General features: G+C 43.8%; 1 protein-coding gene across 3 annotated transcripts in view; it reads left to right on the top strand.

Annotated features, from left to right (window-relative positions):
* MARCHF8 (membrane associated ring-CH-type finger 8) overlaps positions 1 to 17,526 on the top strand; it is a 168,444-nt gene that overhangs the window by 145,816 nt on the left and 5,102 nt on the right. For 2 of the 3 annotated variants that reach the window (XM_077823011.1, XM_077823010.1), the window contains 2 exons: positions 10,825 to 10,904; positions 14,120 to 14,300. In XM_077823011.1, coding sequence (XP_077679137.1) covers positions 10,825 to 10,904; positions 14,120 to 14,300 — 261 coding nt within the window. Of the gene's footprint in view, positions 1 to 10,824; positions 10,905 to 11,191; positions 12,041 to 14,119; positions 14,301 to 17,526 lie in introns of all 3 variants that reach the window. The other variant, XM_077823009.1, reaches the window with a different exon arrangement.

Raw genomic sequence — 17,526 nt, 5'->3', positions numbered from 1 at the left:
ACCTGAAGCAAATATTCACCAGCAACCACATACCACACAACAGAACCACTAACCCAGGAACCTATCCTTGCTACAAAGCCCGTTGCCAACTGTGCCCACATATCTATTCAGGGGACACCATCACAGGGCCTAATAACATCAGCCACACTATCAGAGGCTCGTTCACCTGCACATCCACCAATGTGATATATGCCATCATGTGCCAGCAATGCCCCTCTGCCATGTACATTGGTCAAACTGGACAGTCTCTACGTAAAAGAATAAATGGACACAAATCCGATGTCAAGAATTATAACATTCATAAACCAGTCGGAGAACACTTCAATCTCTCTGGCCACGTGATTACAGACATGAAAGTTGCGATATTACAACCAAAAAAACTTCAAATCCAGACTCCAGCGAGAAACTGTTGAATTGGAATTCATTTGCAAATTGGATACAATTAACTTAGGCTTGAATAGAGACTGGGAGTGGCTAAGTCATTATGCAAGGTAACCTATTTCCCCTTGTTTTTTCCTACCCCCCCCCCCCCCCGCCCGACGTTCTTGTTAAACCCTGGATTTGTGCTGGAAATGGCCCACCTTGATTATCATACACATTGTAAGTAGAGTGGTCACTTTAGATAAGCTATTACCAGCAGGAGAGTGGGTTTATGTGTGTGTGTGTGGGGGGGAAGAAAACCTGGATTTGTGCTGGAAATGGCCCAACTTGATTATCATACACATTGTAAGGAGAGTGATCACTTTAGATAAGCTATTACCAGCAGGAGAGTGGGGTGGGAGGAGGTATTTTTTTCATGCTTTGTGTGTATAAAAAGATCTTCTACACTTTCCACAGTATGCATCCGATGAAGTGAGCTGTAGCTCACGAAAGCTTATGCTCAAATAAATTGGTTAGTCTCTAAGGTGCCACAAGTACTCCTTTTCTTTTAACTGGAATAGAATTATTCATGAATTATACAGAATAAGTGGGCCAGATTCTGATCATTTCATTATCTTACATTAAACCAATGTTGTAGGTCTTTGTCTAGAAACCACCTTTGATGAATAACTGCCTTTCAGACAAGCCAGATACGAAAGTAATTAAACTTCATGGAAGCCTCTTCTACTAAACACAGATATCTAGTACCCTGAAATAAAGTCAATGGTGCACAGTAGTTCAAGGAAGGTTTTTACTGTATTTGCGATTCAGGGTTTCTGACTTCAAACAAAGGAATTCTACTAATGAGATGATTAAATTAGGTCACTAATGAAGTTAGTCTGTAAACAGTTTTCCTCAAATTAACCATAGTGTTTCGCTTTGAAGTATCTGATGGAGCCTGAAATGGCTGATGTAATATATGGAAATATCTCAGGTCATCTATGTGCTGTGTCTTTTGTCTGGAGGGATAATTTTAAGGCAGTGGGGATGCTCTCCTTTATAGTCCTTTCAAGGGTAATCTTTGAAAATGGTAATACTGGGATGGAAGCAAAGAAATCAAAAGTTCACTCTTTAAAAAATGTAAACACTGTGTCTTTTCTGAAGCTCTGTACAGCTTTAGCTTTTTTGAGCAAGGGCACACTGTAAAGTATTAAATTTATTCTCGGGCTGAATGGAAGCCAGTACAGATACAAAGTGGTAGCCTAAGCTCGCTATGAAATTTAAAATCCATTTCAGCTGTTCATCAGCTTGGAACAGATTTAGAAAAGTATATGAATACACACATGCACTGTTGCCTAAAGCTTTGGTGGATTCAATGAATGCTAGTCCATAGAAATGCAGTCCAGGTTTTTCAATCACTGAGCTTCTCTTATATCCCATCAGATGACCAAGTCTTACTGAAAACAACTGCTACTCAAAAGTATTCTTTTCAAGTACCTGAGCCCTGGAAAAAGGTGGGTGTTGGGTTTGTATGTGTGGTTGCCTTTTTAAACAAACCTGTTTTTTTAGAACTAGTGGGACAGTAGCTGCTAAAGCAGGCAGGAAGAAATCTATAATGTGAAGATTAAAATGTTTGTATATTCTTTTTTTTTTTTTTTTTTTTTTTTTTTTTGCCCCAAAGGCATGTAAGCTGGTGCTCAAGCGCCATGTGATAATACGCTTACATGTGTCGAATAATCCCCCCAGTCTCTGGTGCTCTGCACTCAGGCACTGGATTCCCCATATTAACTTCATTGTTTATGCCCCTAGGAAGAGCATCTTCAAAAGGGAAATGTGGGGGAAGCAGCAGGGGAAGAGTAGAGTTCTCTCTCCTTTCATACTCCCTCATCCAAGAAGTGTATTTTGAAAGACAGAGGGTCCAATTCTCCTCCTGTAGAGTATGAGTAGTTCTCATGGACTTTAATGGGAGTTACTTATACCCTGGGAAGATGGTGACTTATGCCCTGGGAGATTATAGAAAGATAAATGGCCCACTTCCTAGTGCTTTATAAATGGATATCACCACAATAAGCTCTCTCCAGAATCCTTCAGTAGGGTTTCCTTTTGGGAAGCCTGAGTGCAAGCTGACTTCAGCCTGATTTCCAGTTTCAAGGAGAGTGCTTAGCCTTAGATGTGTAGATTGTACAGTATGGAAAGGAGCAAATGTGGAAAATAGTCTCCCAGTGACCCACTCCAGAAAAGTCTGTTACTTCAGAACCACTGCCAGGAGTACAGTGTAAAGCTAACTTCCCTGAAGGTTTCCGGTTTATTTTTGCTATTTTAATGTAGTGTTTCCTTCTTCATTAGATGTCTAAATCCCTGCCCTGCTTCCCTGAAAAGACAGGAATTATAGTCTAAGGCCATGGCTACACTACAGGGACTATACTGGCTTAGCTACGGCACCGTAGCTATGCCAGCAAAACGTGTAGATGCAACCTACGCTGATGGAAAAGGTCTTTCCGTCAGTGTAGGAGCATCATCTCACTGAACTCATGGAAGCATACTTCCGCCTACTTAGCTGCGTCTGCACCAGGAGTTAGGTTGGCAAAGCTTTGACACTCGGGGGTGGTTTTTTATACCCTCGTGTTGACCTAAATTTTAAGTGTAGTCCAGTCCTAAGATACTACGACTGCAATGACTTCAGAGCACACTTAGTAGATACTGATTTTCCTGTGGCAGTGGGACTGAGTTATTCCCGCTATCCTGCTATGGTCTCCTGTTTTAGTTCTTGACTATTCTCCATCTCTGCAAGGCATTTATTTCAGGTACAGACTCTTCCGTCAGTACATGCTGGATGTAGTGCTTCTTACCACAGCTAAAAGGACCTAGGCCTGATAGTAAGGGTTTACAGGACTGGACCCTGTGTTTAATGCTCAATTCTGCTATTGTACTATCCAGCACTATGGTATCTGAGCCCTTGAAAACAACCTTTCAACTTGCACTCCTATGCCCCAGTCTACTTGGAGGCCACCTGTATTTATGTTAGCTACTCCAAGCAACGGGAGGGGAAGTCTTTGGACGTATAACACTGTGCATCACGAGTTCTCCTTATTCTTTTTTAATTGCAGTAACACCAAGGGACACCAACTGAAGATCTCAGAGTAACAGCCATGTTAGTCTGTATTCGCAAAAAAAAAAGGAGTACTTGTGGCACCTTAGAGACTAACCAATTTATTTGAGCATAAGCTTTCATGAGGTACAGCTCACTTCATCGGATGCATACTGTGGAAAGTGTAGAAGATCTTTTTATACACACAAAGCAAGAAAAAATATCTCCTCCCACCCCACTCTCCTGCTGGTAATAGCTTATCTAAAGTGATCACTCTCCTTACAATGTGTATGATAATCAAGTTGGGCCATTTCCAGCACAAATCCAGGGATTAACAAGAACGTCGGGCGGGGCGGGGGGGGGGTAGGAAAAAACAAGGGGAAATAGGTTACCTTGCATAATGACTTAGCCACTCCCAGTCTCTATTCAAGCCTAAGTTAATTGTATCCAATTTGCAAATGAATTCCAATTCAACAGTTTCTCGCTGGAGTCTGGATTTGAAGTTTTTTTGGTTGTAATATCGCAACTTTCATGTCTGTAATCACGTGGCCAGAGAGATTGAAGTGTTCTCCGACTGGTTTATGAATGTTATAATTCTTGACATCGGATTTGTGTCCATTCATTCTTTTACGTAGAGACTGTCCAGTTTGACCAGTGTACATGGCAGAGGGGCATTGCTGGCACATGATGGCATATATCACATTGGTGGATGTGCAGGTGAACGAGCCTCTGATAGTGTGGCTGATGTGATTAGGCACAGTTTGCACGGTGGGCAGAGTTGGCAACGGGCTTTGTTGCAAGGATAGGTTCCTGGGTTAGTGGTTCTGTTGTGTGGTATGTGGTTGCTGGTGAATATTTGCTTCAGGTTGGGGGGCTGTCTGTAGGCAAGGACTGGCCTGTCTCCCAAGATTTGTGAGAGTGTTGGGTCATCCTTCAGGATAGGTTGTAGATCCTTAATAATGCGTTGGAGGGGTTTTAGTTGGGGGCTGAAGGTGACGGCTAGTGGCGTTCTGTTATTTTCTTTGTTAGGCTGTCCTGTAGTAGGTGACTTCTGGGAACTCTTCTGGCTCCATCAATCTGTTTCTTCACTTCCACAGGTGGGTACTGTAGCTGTAAGAATGCTTGATAGAGATCTTGTAGGTGTTTGTCTCTGTCTGAGGGGTTGGAGCAAATGCGGTTGTGTCGCAGAGCTTGGCTGTAGACGATGGATCGTGTGGTGTGGTCAGGGTGAAAGCTGGAGGCATGTAGGTAGGAATAGCGGTCAGTAGGTTTCCAGTATAGGGTGGTGTTTATGTGACCATTGTTTATAGCACTGTAGTGTCCAGGAAGTGGATCTCTTGTGTGGACTGGACCAGGCTGAGGTTGATGGTGGGATGGAAATTGTTGAAATCCTCAAGGGCTTCTTTTCCAGGGGTCCAGATGATGAAGATGTCATCAATATAGCGCAAGTAGAGTAGGGGCGTTAGGGGACGAGAGCTGAGGAAGCGTTGTTCTAAGTCAGCCATAAAAATGTTGGCATACTGTGGGGCCATGAAGATCGGTACCCATCATGTTAGGCACTGTACAGATACACTGGGAAAAGACACAGATCAGTGTCTGGGGCTTGAACCATAACTAGAGTTTTCAGCCAATTTGTTTGTGTGTTTTGCTGTATTCAAATAAGCTGTGAATGCATTTCATGCTCATGAAGGCGAGGTGTTGACAGCACCGGACTGAGCCAAGCAATTATGTTTATTCTGCAGTGACTCCAAATAACTTATGAATGTATCCCTGGGGTTTAACACAAACCTCCTCTACCTTCCTTACTCACGAGTTGCTGCATGTTTCATGGTAATTCTTAGAACAGAGAGTTAGAATTGCTCATTGGCATTTAGAAATATGTTGATTGTTGTGAAGTTTGAAACCTGATGATAATGAGTCTAAATATTTCTTTGATGATCTGTCTAACCTTTGTATTTCTACTGTACTCATCACTGTGGCATATTACACTGGGGGCCAAATCTTGAGGCACTTATTTAGGCAAAAGCCCCGTTGGCTTCAATAGGAATTTTGCCCATGAAGGACTCCATAGTGAGCGTATGGATCCGTGGGACTAGTACCTAGGTCTGTAGCGTGTGGGACAGCTGATGTTCCCCCAGGAGGCCATGCAGTGCCATTAAGCGCTGCAGGCAATACTGCCCAGAGGGACCAGAGCAAGAGCATCCTGCAGCCTTCGATTGGCCATGCTCACTGTTTAACCATAGAGGATGTCCCAGGAAGTTGTCTGAGCAACTACACAAACTTATGACTTGCTGCAACTCCAGACCTCACCTTGCTTTCTGAAATCCAGTTTCCGGCCCCAGTCTGACCCTGACTCTTGCCTCCTGATTCCAGCATAGTAACTACCTTTGATCTCCAGCTCTGACCCTGGCCTGACTATGACCCTGACTCTTGCCTATTGATCCTGGCTCTAGCGATTAATCTGATCCCTGCTTGCTGACTGCCACCTCGTGGGCATCCTTGCCTTGAGGACACCAGCCCAGCCATGACCAATAGGTCAAACCATCTACACCCCATCCCGTACAATCAGGAGTTCAGAAGTTTAGAAATATCACAATGCAGAGTGTTCGTTTGTTTTTTTTAAAGGTTTTGTGAATAATCACTGACTTGGAATTCAGGGGAGCTGGGTTCGATCCTTGGCCCTGTCATATACTTTCTTTGTAGCTTTCTGTTTTGCTTAATCTTTCCTTGCCTCAGTTCTTCATCTCTAAAGCAGGGAAGTAATGATGCTTCCTTTCCCTAACTCTTTGTTTGTATTTTTCCTATTTAGATTAGAGCAAGGAATGTCTTTATATCTATATCCATAGATATATACAGCACCTAGCACATTAGGGCCCCATTCTCCATTCAGGCTTTGAGTGTTACTGTAACACAAATAATAAAAAGGACTAAGATTTTTGCCTACTATTGCAGCATTGGCAGGTGTGGGAAAAAAACTTCACCTACTTCCTACCACATTTTTAATCAATGGATGAATTACCCTGGGGCTGGGTTTGTTTTTATCTGTGTCTTCAATGAGTAACTTGATCATTTTGTTTGAATATGACAAGAGCTGTTCTTTAAAGTTAGGGATAATTACTATTACCAAAGCACAGCCTTAAGTGGGACGACAGTAACTGTATGCACAGTCACCTACTCAGAGGAGTAGATAATTAGGAATATTCCTTAGCCATAGCCAGATCTACATCATGCACAACAAAGAAAATGGCTTTGTTTTGGGTTTGGTGGGGTGGGATGTGACTGGTAAGATGTACAGCACTTAGCTGTGGGCAGCCATTACTGTAAAAATGGTGCTGAGTTCCTTTGCTAACAGGATTGTTCATAGAAGAAAAAAGAATTAGAATGACAGGCTATCACAGGCTTCTTTCTAATAGTAACCCCAGAACTAACTGGGCTTCAAGGGATTATCACGTTCAAACTCACTGTGATTACCTGAGTAACAACACTGGAGATTACACACTGACCCTGCTGAATTGCATCAGATTGGAATGTTGATATACACTATTCACTATGTGCTGACCTTTCTTCTGAGTTATTGTGGTACACAGCTATGGCAATATGGAGCAGTTTGCTAATTTAATTCCCAGTATTCATTCTAGGTGCTCTGGATCTGATTGTAGAAGCTGGTGTTCATCAGGAGCAAGTGCACTGAAGTCAATGCAGTAAAACCATGTAAAACTGGAGTTAGTGATGAGGTCTTTTACATGTAGGATATGTGCTGTGATGTCAGCATAACTAAAAACCTAATACAGTCAAGAATGCTTTGAAAAACACTAGCAGCCATTGTACATGTATTAACTAATAATACTTAGAGACATACTATGATGTATTAAAGCTGGAGTAAGTAGCAGCAGCTACGCTGTTAAGGTTTTCTAAGGATATATCTACACTACGAAATTAGATTGATTTTATAGATGTCGATCTTTAGAAATCGATTTTATACAGTTGATTGTGTATGTCCCCACTAAGCGCATTAAGTCGGCGGAGTGCATCCTCAATACCGTGGCTAGCATCAACTCACGGAGTGGTGCACTGTGGGTAGCTGACCATTGGAATTCTGGGTTAAGCTCCCAATGCCTGATGGGGCAAAAACGTTGTCACGGGTCATTTTGGGTACATGTCATCAGTCTCCCCTCCCTCCCTCAGTGAAAGCAATGGCAGACAATCGTTTCAAGCCTTTTTTCCTGGGTTACCCATGCAGATGCCATAGCATGGCAAGCATGGAGCCTGCTCAGCTCGCCACTGCTGTTGTGAGCATTGTAAACACCTCGCGCATTATCCTAAGAGACGCCAGCACGAGGATGTTGTGAGGAGAACATGGACACAGATGTTCCAGAAAGCACGGGCTGTGGCAGTTGGGACATCATGGTGGCAGTGGGACTGGTTGATACAGTGGAACGCTGATTCTGGGCCCGTCAAACAAGCACAGGCTGGTGGGACCGCATAATGTTGCGGGTATGGGATGATTCACAATGGCTGTGAAACTTTCGCATGCGTAAGGCCGCTTTCCTTGAACTTTGTGAGTTCTTTCCCCCACTCTGAAGCACAGGAATACCAAGATGAGAGCTGCCCTGACAGTTGAGAAGCGAGTGACGATGGCCCTGTGGAAGCTTGCAATGCCTGACAGCTACCGGTCAGTCGGGAATCAATTTAGAGTGGGCAAATCTACTGTGGGGACTGCTGTGATCCAAGAAGTCAGTGCAGTCACTGATGTTCTGTTATCAAGGGTAGTGACTCTGGGAAATGTGCAGGTCATACTGGATGGCTTTGCTGCATTGGGGTTCCCTAACTGTGGTGGGACAATAGACGGAACGCATATCCCTATCTTGGCACCGGACCTCCTTGCCAGCCAGTACGTAAACCGCAAGGGGTACTTCTCAATGGTGCTGCAAGCACTGGTGGATCACAAGGGACGTTTCACCGACATCAACGTGGGATGGCACTCACATCTTTAGGAACTCAAGGCTGTTCGAGCAGCTGCAAGAACGGACTTACTTCCCAGACCAGAAAGTTACCGTTGGGGATGTTGAAATGCCAATAGTTATCCTTGGGGACCCAGCCTACGCCTTGCTCCCATGACTTATGAAGCTATACACAGACAGCCTGGATAGTAGTAAGGGGCAGTTCAACTATAGGCTGAGCAAGTGCAGTGGACGTTTAAAGGCTCGCTGGCACTGTTTGCTGGCTAGGTTAGAGCTCAGCGCAACCAACATTCCCATTGTTATTGCTGCTTGCTGTGTGCGCCATAATATCTGTGAGAGTAAGGGGGAGATGTTTACGGCGGGGTGGGAGGTTGGGGCAAATCTCCTGGTGGCCGATTTTGAGCAGCCAGGCACCAGTGAGATTAGAAGAGCACAGCTAGGCGTGCTGCGCATCAGAGAGGCTTTGAAAACCAGTTTCATAACTGGCCAGGCTACGGTGTGACAGTTGTGTGTGTTTCTCCTTGCTGAAAATCCACCCCCTTTGTTGATTTTAATTCCCTGTAAGCCAACCATCCTTCCCCCTTTGATCACTGTTGATGATGCAGTTTGTTAGTTTGTCACACCCTTAACATAATTCAAACAGATTTTGGCCTGATGTTTTCTGTGATTATTATTTTATAGGTGACTCTCTCTGGTAGGATACCCATCTATCTATAAGCAAAGTCATGCATACTCTGTGGCAAGCTGAACCTAAATTCTGCAGCAAAATTCCTAAACCTTGTGGCAACTTCATTTAAATGTACCACAGAGGCTTTTAATAAATTAAATATGAAATTGAATATTACACTCAGTACAGTAGCCCCTGTGCTATATATTTTGATAGTAAATTCTGTGTATTTAACTCAGTCCCACATTTTCAGTTTTTTATGCCGAAGATTTTTACACTGACCCTGCAGAACTGCATTGCAAAAGTTTTCATTGGGAAGCTTGAGTTTTGGCAGCTGGATAAGGGGCAGTTGAGACATCTGGTAGCTGAAGAAATGTAGAAATATGAGGCAGTCTGGGACTGTGGTCAAGCATATTAGCTGGATGTTTCTGCTAAAGGTTCAGCAATGAAAGCATTAGTGCAGTCATTTTAAATTGTCATCCTTCGGTTTCAGAGTTAGCACCCTATTGACATGAATGGGGCATTTAGCTCCTTTCAAAACTCTTTTTTTGGGCTGCCTGTAGACTCAGCAGATGACAATGCACTGTTCAGGTTTTCAAGCTTTGCGTTGCAACGAAAATGGCTAGAAACATAATTTTATTTTTAAATAAAAGTTGGGACTCTAGAGCACAAATCTGCAGCAAGGGGGAAAATACACAGCAAATTCTTCAGCCATGGAACGTAGGGGAGCCTGCCTACAGGTTACCCATGTACATAGAGGTTACACATAGCTGATTCCTTCATCTAAAGATTCACAGGAAACTTCAGAATGGTGGAAACATTTCATATTCACCAATTCCTATTCCCTGCCAGGGCAGGATTACTCCATACTGTTTTTCTGTTTAGTTTTTTCTCCATTCCAGTTTTAAATGTACCAAATACTGGAGCGGCTGCTACTTCCCCATGTTGATTATTCCACAGTCTAATCTGTTGCTTTTCCTGAGATTCAACCTATTATTTCAGCCCAGATGGATGATCTTTATTTTTCATTTGGGTAAGCAGAACTCTGGATTCTTCAGCTGTTCCATTTCAGGCTGTGATCTTGTCGGGTCTCCACGAGCTAAGCGCCACCAGGCTTTGCCTCTGCACAGATGGGAGGCTCTGTCAGTGTAAACCCAGAATATAAAACCTCAAAGTGTAAAGAGCACATCAGGGAGGGGTCTGATTTCAGCATGGGGCGCTCTTTCCTGGGAGCTGGTTCTGAACATATGCCCCAGTATGGTGTCTGGGTTACTGGACTGTTGATGGTCTGACTCTTGGAAAGCCAAGGCCTTGGCCTCTTGTTGTCATTAAAAGTCCCATGGTATTTTCGAATAGGAGTGTTAGCTCCTGTGTGCTAGCTAAATCCTAATTAGGTAAATACTCTCTCCCTGTCTAATTCCTCCTTTGAATGAGTATGGCATTCTTCATTTCCTGAACTGTTGTTCTTTGCAGAGTTTAAAAGCTGCCAGGTTCCACCCCAGAGAAGGCTGCATTTTGGTGTTAAGAGGTGTGCTCCAGGTATATTATGACCTCTTCCAAGGGTTGTGATGGTGTATGCTCATTATTCAAACTAAGCTCTTTGACATTCAATATTTGTCTCCACAAGCCTCACACATCTACAACTAACCCAAGAGCATTTGATCTGATGCAGTACCTGCCCCCAGAAACTGTGTTTAATACTAAAGACTGGCACTACATAAAAGCTGACCTGTGATTTCTTGTTGCAGGCTGGCAGTCCAACCTCCATTTCGGCTCCTCATAGCTTCTCTCGGACTTCTGTTACACCATCCAATCAGGACATCTGCAGGTAACATACGTTGTTTGTAGAGCTGCCGTAGGGCCTGTACAAAGACCAGTTTATGAAAAAATCATGTACACCAGGAAGTAAGCGATCTAGGGCTCCAATTCTAAATGTCCCATTCGTTTCTCTCAAATACTGTCTAGTGCTGCTTCATGGGATCCACTTACTGTTTGCTTGCTGTGTTTACCATCCCCACACTAGCCATAATTCTTGTTTCTTCACTTTGATTATACGTGTTCTCTTGTATAATTGTTTTTACTTTCTGTGCTTTTATTCCACTGTTCTGCATGCAGTTCCAGTGCAGTGTTTTCTGAATGTTGTCATCACAGTCCAGTGCAGTCTGCTGTTGTCTTGAAAAATCCTCACTGCCAGAATTCTCTGACACAAGGGGTCACAGTGACAATACTCTGTCAGGACACATTACAGGCATCAAAGAGAAACTCCCATGGGCAGGATTGGGTCCATGTGCTCGAGTCTGCTAAAAATGCAAAAGCCACCCGAGCTCTTAAATTCTCCAAGTCCCTCAACGACATGGACCAGAAGTCACAGAGCACCATGGAGGGCTCTAAGTATGGGGAGCGAACGTGCTCTGAAAGCAAACTGACCCCGCCACAGGAGCAGTGTTTAAGGATTAACAGATTTAATCAGAAAGAGAAGAAATCGCTCAATCTCAGGCCTTCTTTTAGCAATTCTAAGCACTCCTACATGCCATCTCTTTCCACCACCTACGTGAGCGCTTCGGGAGCAGCCAAGAACCACTGTGCAGTGCATATACCTCTCCTGGAGGACAAGGTGGACAATGAGACATCATCAAGAAGCAAAAAGCTGCTGCACTACCTCTTCTCCTTCTCCCACAGCTCAAGTGCCAGCAGCCTGCATAAGTTCCATGAACTAGAGAGCTATCCGAGCCACTTCCAAACTGCAAAGTCCTCCAGCATGCTGGTGGAAAGCCCTGGCTTCTGCTCTGATGACATGGGGGACGACGACGTATTTGAGGACAGTGCCTCCGTGAGGTTGAAAGGAAAAGAGCTGCGGGCACCACTCTGTTCAGTTGAGAAAGACAGTGACCTAGACTGCCCTTCTCCCCTGTCAGAAAAATTCCCCCCTCTTTCCCCTCTGTCCACGTCGGGGGATGCCTGCAGGTTGGTTTACAGAGAACACCTTCCTCCGCCCCCTCCCACACTCGGTGGTGATCTGCTCTGCTTTCTCTGCCTTTGTGTTCTCTCACCTTGCTTTAATATGTGCAGTTTGAGGCCTGCTGCTTTTCAGATGCTTTATTAGTCCGCTGAGTGGAAGCTTCCCTTTGAGTCAATCGATTCTTTGCAACCCAAAGTAATTTGTTTCACAGCTCCGCGTTCCGAGGTGGTTTTATTGGTGCCAAACCCAGGAATATCTGAGAGAATCAGCTACACATATTAAAGGCCAAGCTGAACTTTCTTAGCTTAAAGAGCAATGTGCTTTGCTGACGGTCATTGGAAAATGGGCCATTTAAGCGTCGCTTCCCAGATTTGATCAACTTATGTATGATTCTTTTGTAAAGCTTTTCTGTTCATTTCCATGTATCTGTTCATAAAGGGCCTCAGGTGAAAAGTGTAATTCAAGGGCTCGGTGTTAGTGATGAGCCAGAACGTGGCCCTGATGCGTGTCCATCGAGTGGGGTAAAACAAGTGAGGTGTGGTCTGGATGGACAGTACAGCTGCAGAATCTTAACCAGATCCCGAAGATATAAAGCCCCATCAGAGGCAGCTACCTAGCTCTGCCCCCTCATCAGGGTGCGGAGTCTGTCACTCTGCCTCAGCCTGCTTTTGGGTAGGCACTCAGTATAGTGAGAATTGGCACAGCCCCCGTTCTCATACCAACCGTCCGCTCCAACTCCTCTCTCCTCCCCTACAACAGACCCAAGCCCTGCAAAGGCCCATAATGGACCCCCTGCTTCCTGACTCCTTCCCTGTTACCACCTGCCTCCCCAGTGCTACTCACCCCGCCCCCTTGTTCAGCACAATCCACCTCCTTGCTGGTTCTCTTCCCTGGGCCCCAGTGATACTTGCCAGCTCACTCACCTTCACCACCTGGCTCCTCATCCAGCAGTCAGGGTGCGAACTAGCAGCTGGATCACAGGAACTCAGCAAGGGATTTCAACAGTGGGTAGGCGGGATGATCCAGAAGATACTGGCCCCATCCTCATTGGCTCTCTGCATTCATGCCCCCAGTGTTATTCTTCACAAAGTTTTTAAAACAACTTCATAGGAAACTAATTATCAGTCTGCTGGCTTGGCAATATGCATAACCAAGTGTCTCTGTTAACTGGAGCTTGAAATGGAATTGGAACTGCAGTACTTTGGGGTGGCAATGAATTGGGAGAGGTGCCTGCTAGGTTAATCAGTAGGCAATATGGGGAACCTTACTGTAACTGTCATTGGCAGCCATTACAAAGCGAATGAGTAGAGATGGGGCAGAAGATCTAAACATTCCCAACTTTGGCAAGAGTCAGACTGGAGCTTTGCAGCCTGAGTCCAAGGGGAGGGGTAGCTCAGTGGTTTGAGCATTGGCCTACTAAACCCAGGGTTGTGAGTTCAATCTTTGAGGGGGCCATTTAGGGATCGGGGGCAAAAATTGGGGATTGGTCCTGCTTTGGGCAGGGAGTTGGACTAGATGACCTCCTGAGGTCTCTTCCAACCCTGATATTCTATGATTCTATCTCTTGGTAACTTTTACTAGGAATAATCCTTCCCAGAAGGCAGCCCTTCATGTTCTTGTGGAGTTTGTGTGTGTGGTGGTGGTTTTGTTTTTGTTTTTAATTGCAAATCACAGTTAGGTTTACACCTCTGTGAGCATGTTCTACTATGGGAAGTGTCCATACTGCTTAAATGCCACTCTCAGTAAAGTACTATTGTTCTGGTAGACAAGATGATGTGCTGTAATTTCTTACATGTTCTTTCTCTTTTCATGACCAAATCTCTTTCAGATCTTGTGTGTCTGCCTGGTGAGCTAGAGAGAAGTTGTGTAGTTAGCAGTGTTTGTGCTCAGTTATTGTGTGTCATATTTTATTTCATTTGTTGGTTTTGCTTATTGATAAATTTCTTTGTTTGAACTGTATGTTGTTTGGGATCTGCACCGGTTAACCGTGTGTGATCACAAATCTTAAAAGCCTCCTCTACTTCATTTTGGTTTTCCCCGTCTCTGCTGTTGCCTCCTAATGAGCTGCTTTGCTCCTGATTCAGGATATGTCACTGTGAAGGAGATGACGAGAGCCCCTTGATTACCCCCTGTCACTGCACAGGAAGTCTTCATTTTGTGCACCAAGCTTGCCTGCAGCAGTGGATCAAGAGCTCAGACACCCGATGTTGTGAACTCTGCAAGTATGAGTTCATCATGGAGACCAAATTAAAGCCCCTACGAAAGGTAGGTCCAAGGGCTGGTTCCAAAGAAATAGTTTGCCTTATAAAAGTGTGGCACTGCTCAGAAAAGTGACTCTTTTTTTTTAAACATGGCACAACGGGACGCCATGCTTATCATCCCTTTGTGATTCCGTATCCAGTCTGCTCAATTTTATAAATCTGTATTTTCTACATGAAAATGCAACCTGGGATCTGAGAGTGAAGCTGTATTTTTTCTGGTTTCATGCATCACCAATAATAAAGAATCTGCTGTCAGAACTTAATTGACAGTCCTGTTGATGCTGCCCAAGCCAGAAAAGAATCCATTTTCCTCTCCAGTGGCTGGGTTGACTCCGCAGGGCTAACAGAAGTAAAAAGGAGGAAACATTTATTGTAGTCAGCAGCTGTAACTCTGAAAGTACACCAGGAGCTGATCTGTATTGTTAGGACTTACCATTTCTACAGTCACCTTTCAGAGCTGAGGCCCACTCTAAAGCACAGAATTTGCTGTATTGTTACCCATATGGTTTATGAATTTTCTTGAAAATGTGGGAATTTTAGGCTCTGTATTTTTCATATTTATTTGTAAAATGATTCCATTAAAGTCTTCGGTTATGTAAAAAATAATAATGTAGCAAACGATTTTTTTAAAGCCAAAATCTTATTTATGGTGCAATGAAATTCACCCAGAAACACGTTTTTGTTTCTTTTTTTTGCACTGAACATACATAGTAACATTTTACTACTTTGACTTGCCAGAACCAACAGCTGTTATTTAACACCTTCTGCCATCTATGCACCCACTGACTTACCTTACAGATCCTGAAGAACACAAGGATCTGTCCATTGTTTTATCTGGTATCCATTTTCCTATCCCAAATACCTCTGTCTTTCAAAGGCAGTTGATGCTCACCACCTGGATTTCTGGACAGGAACCACTAATATTCTTAGCACTGGCAAATCGTGCTGTGCCTGCCCATGTTTGAGGTTAATAAAAGAAACCTCCATCTGGGACAAGAAGAAGTAAAAAAAGATTAAAATCAAGCAGAGGATCCTGAATCACTAGCATGGGGAGTCCAAAATGTAACCATCCAAGGGCTGTAATGGTAGTTGGCCAGGATCCCAAAGCCACTAGTAATATGCAGAAAATGGAGCAGATTTCAGCCACCTTCATCTTTAATACAGACATGCAGTCTGCAAAATATATAGGTCAGGACATGATGCTGTTCTGAACAGAGACCTCTTGGATCACGATGGAGACCTGCATTTTGGGACCTGTCGTTTCTGCCTGCTGCGCCTCCTTATTATGGAGGAAGTTAGCTGTGAGCTGCACTGTAGAACATCCTGGGCACCACTGGGCCTGCAGGTCATGCTTTAGCCATCCCTGATAGCGGACCCCAAAGAGAAGACCAAAAAAAAAAAGGGGGGGGGGAGGCTTGGATAAAAACACAGTAGTCTAAATTAACGAATTGGCTAGTGCTTTGGGGCATCTCGATTTTTTGGGGTGTCAAATTTGGAACACCTTGAGTGGATGCTCAGCATTTTCTAAAAATCTGGTCCCTGTGAGGCATACCACATGGGGCACCCAAAAATGGAGGCATCCAAAATCCACTGATCATTTCTGAAAATTTAATCTATTATGAAGAAACCAGTTGCCCAAAATAATAGGGACAGAACCATAAACAGGGGGGATGGGGAGGAGGGAACACAAACAAACAAAATGGAATTAGCCGTTAAAAACAGAAGCTCAGTATTCCTGAGTCAAACTGCAGTCAAGTTGACACCTCATCCTCAACTCCTCCTGTATGGTCTCCTGTCAATCAGGAGAAAATAACCTGTAGCTGGACTGTGAATAAGAGAAGGCCAAAACATAGGCTTGGTGTTTGCCAGTAGCATAAGAACCAAACTGAACATTCAAGATTTAATTTCAAGTCCCAGTGGAGTTAAAGCAGTCATGAATTGGGTCTGTAAAGCAGACAGTCCGAGATTTCTGAGAGAGCTAGGAAATAACAACCCAGCTTACGAAGTAGAGCTTGTCAAAAAATGGGAGTTTTTTCCATGGAAAATTTTTATGAAAATGAAATAAAAAATCATTTTCATCTAAGTTTTCCGCAGGAAGAAAATGATTTTTGGTGGAATTTGGAAACGGAAATATTTTGGTCAAACACAAAAATAGTTTGATTTGGAAATGCTGCCATGGTGCCTCATGGAAGTTGTGGTTGGGAAGCCTCAAACTCCTTTTTCTCTTCTGTAGCCTGTGCTTCCTGGTTGGACTGCATCTCCCATGATGCACCATGGTCTCCCGCTCTTGGAGGGGAGAATTAGGGCACCATGGGAGTCCCTGACCACAATGGAGCATGGAAGATGAGGTCCCTCAGGGGAGCTCAACGTATAGAGAAAAAGGGGAACATAAGGCAACCAAACTGTAAATTTAACACCATTAATTTGGGCTTGAATAGGGACTAGGAGTGGCTGGCTCACTACAAAAGCAGCTTTGCCTCTCCTGGAATTGACTCCTCCTCATCAGTTATTGGGAGTGGACCACATCCACTCTGATCGAATTGGCCCTGTCAACACTGGTTCTCCACTTGTGAGGCAACTCCCTTCGCTTCATGTGTCAGTATAATAATGCCTGCATCTATTTTCACTCCATGCATCTGAAGAAGTGGTTTTTTTACCCATGAAAGCTTATGCCCAAATAAATCTGTTAGTCTTTAAGGTGCCACCGGACTCCTTGTTGTTTTTACAACTCCTATGAGACTTCATGGCAGCATTTACAAATTCAAATATTTCCAGTTTTGGGTGAAATATTTTAGCTTTCAGATGTTTGGGGTATTTGACAAAACATCAACATTTTCTGCAGAAAGCAGACATTTTTTGTGAAAAATTTCATTTGGTCAAAAACCTAATTTTCCTCCTTAAAGCAGTTTCAGTGGAAAACGTTTGAAACAAGAAGAATGTAACGTTCCAGCATGGTAAAAATTAGAACCTGACTTTCAGAGATGCTCAGTACATGAACAACAAGGAGTCCGGTGGCACCTTAAAGACTAACAGATTTATTTGAGCGTAAGCTTTCATGGATAAAAACCTCACTTCTTCAGATGCATGGAGTGAAAGTTTGAGTACATGGAGGCTCCCTCTGCAGTTTGAGATCAGAATGCCTAGCAGACCTGAAGATCAAACCCTGACTCGTCAAAAGGAATCTCCTATTGGAAGTACTCATAGACGACCAAATTCTCCACTCACTTATA

This window comes from Eretmochelys imbricata, chromosome 7, assembly GCF_965152235.1.
Source record: "Eretmochelys imbricata isolate rEreImb1 chromosome 7, rEreImb1.hap1, whole genome shotgun sequence".
NCBI classification, from domain to species: domain Eukaryota; kingdom Metazoa; phylum Chordata; order Testudines; family Cheloniidae; genus Eretmochelys; species Eretmochelys imbricata.
This window is presented reverse-complemented; position numbering and strand designations above follow the sequence as displayed.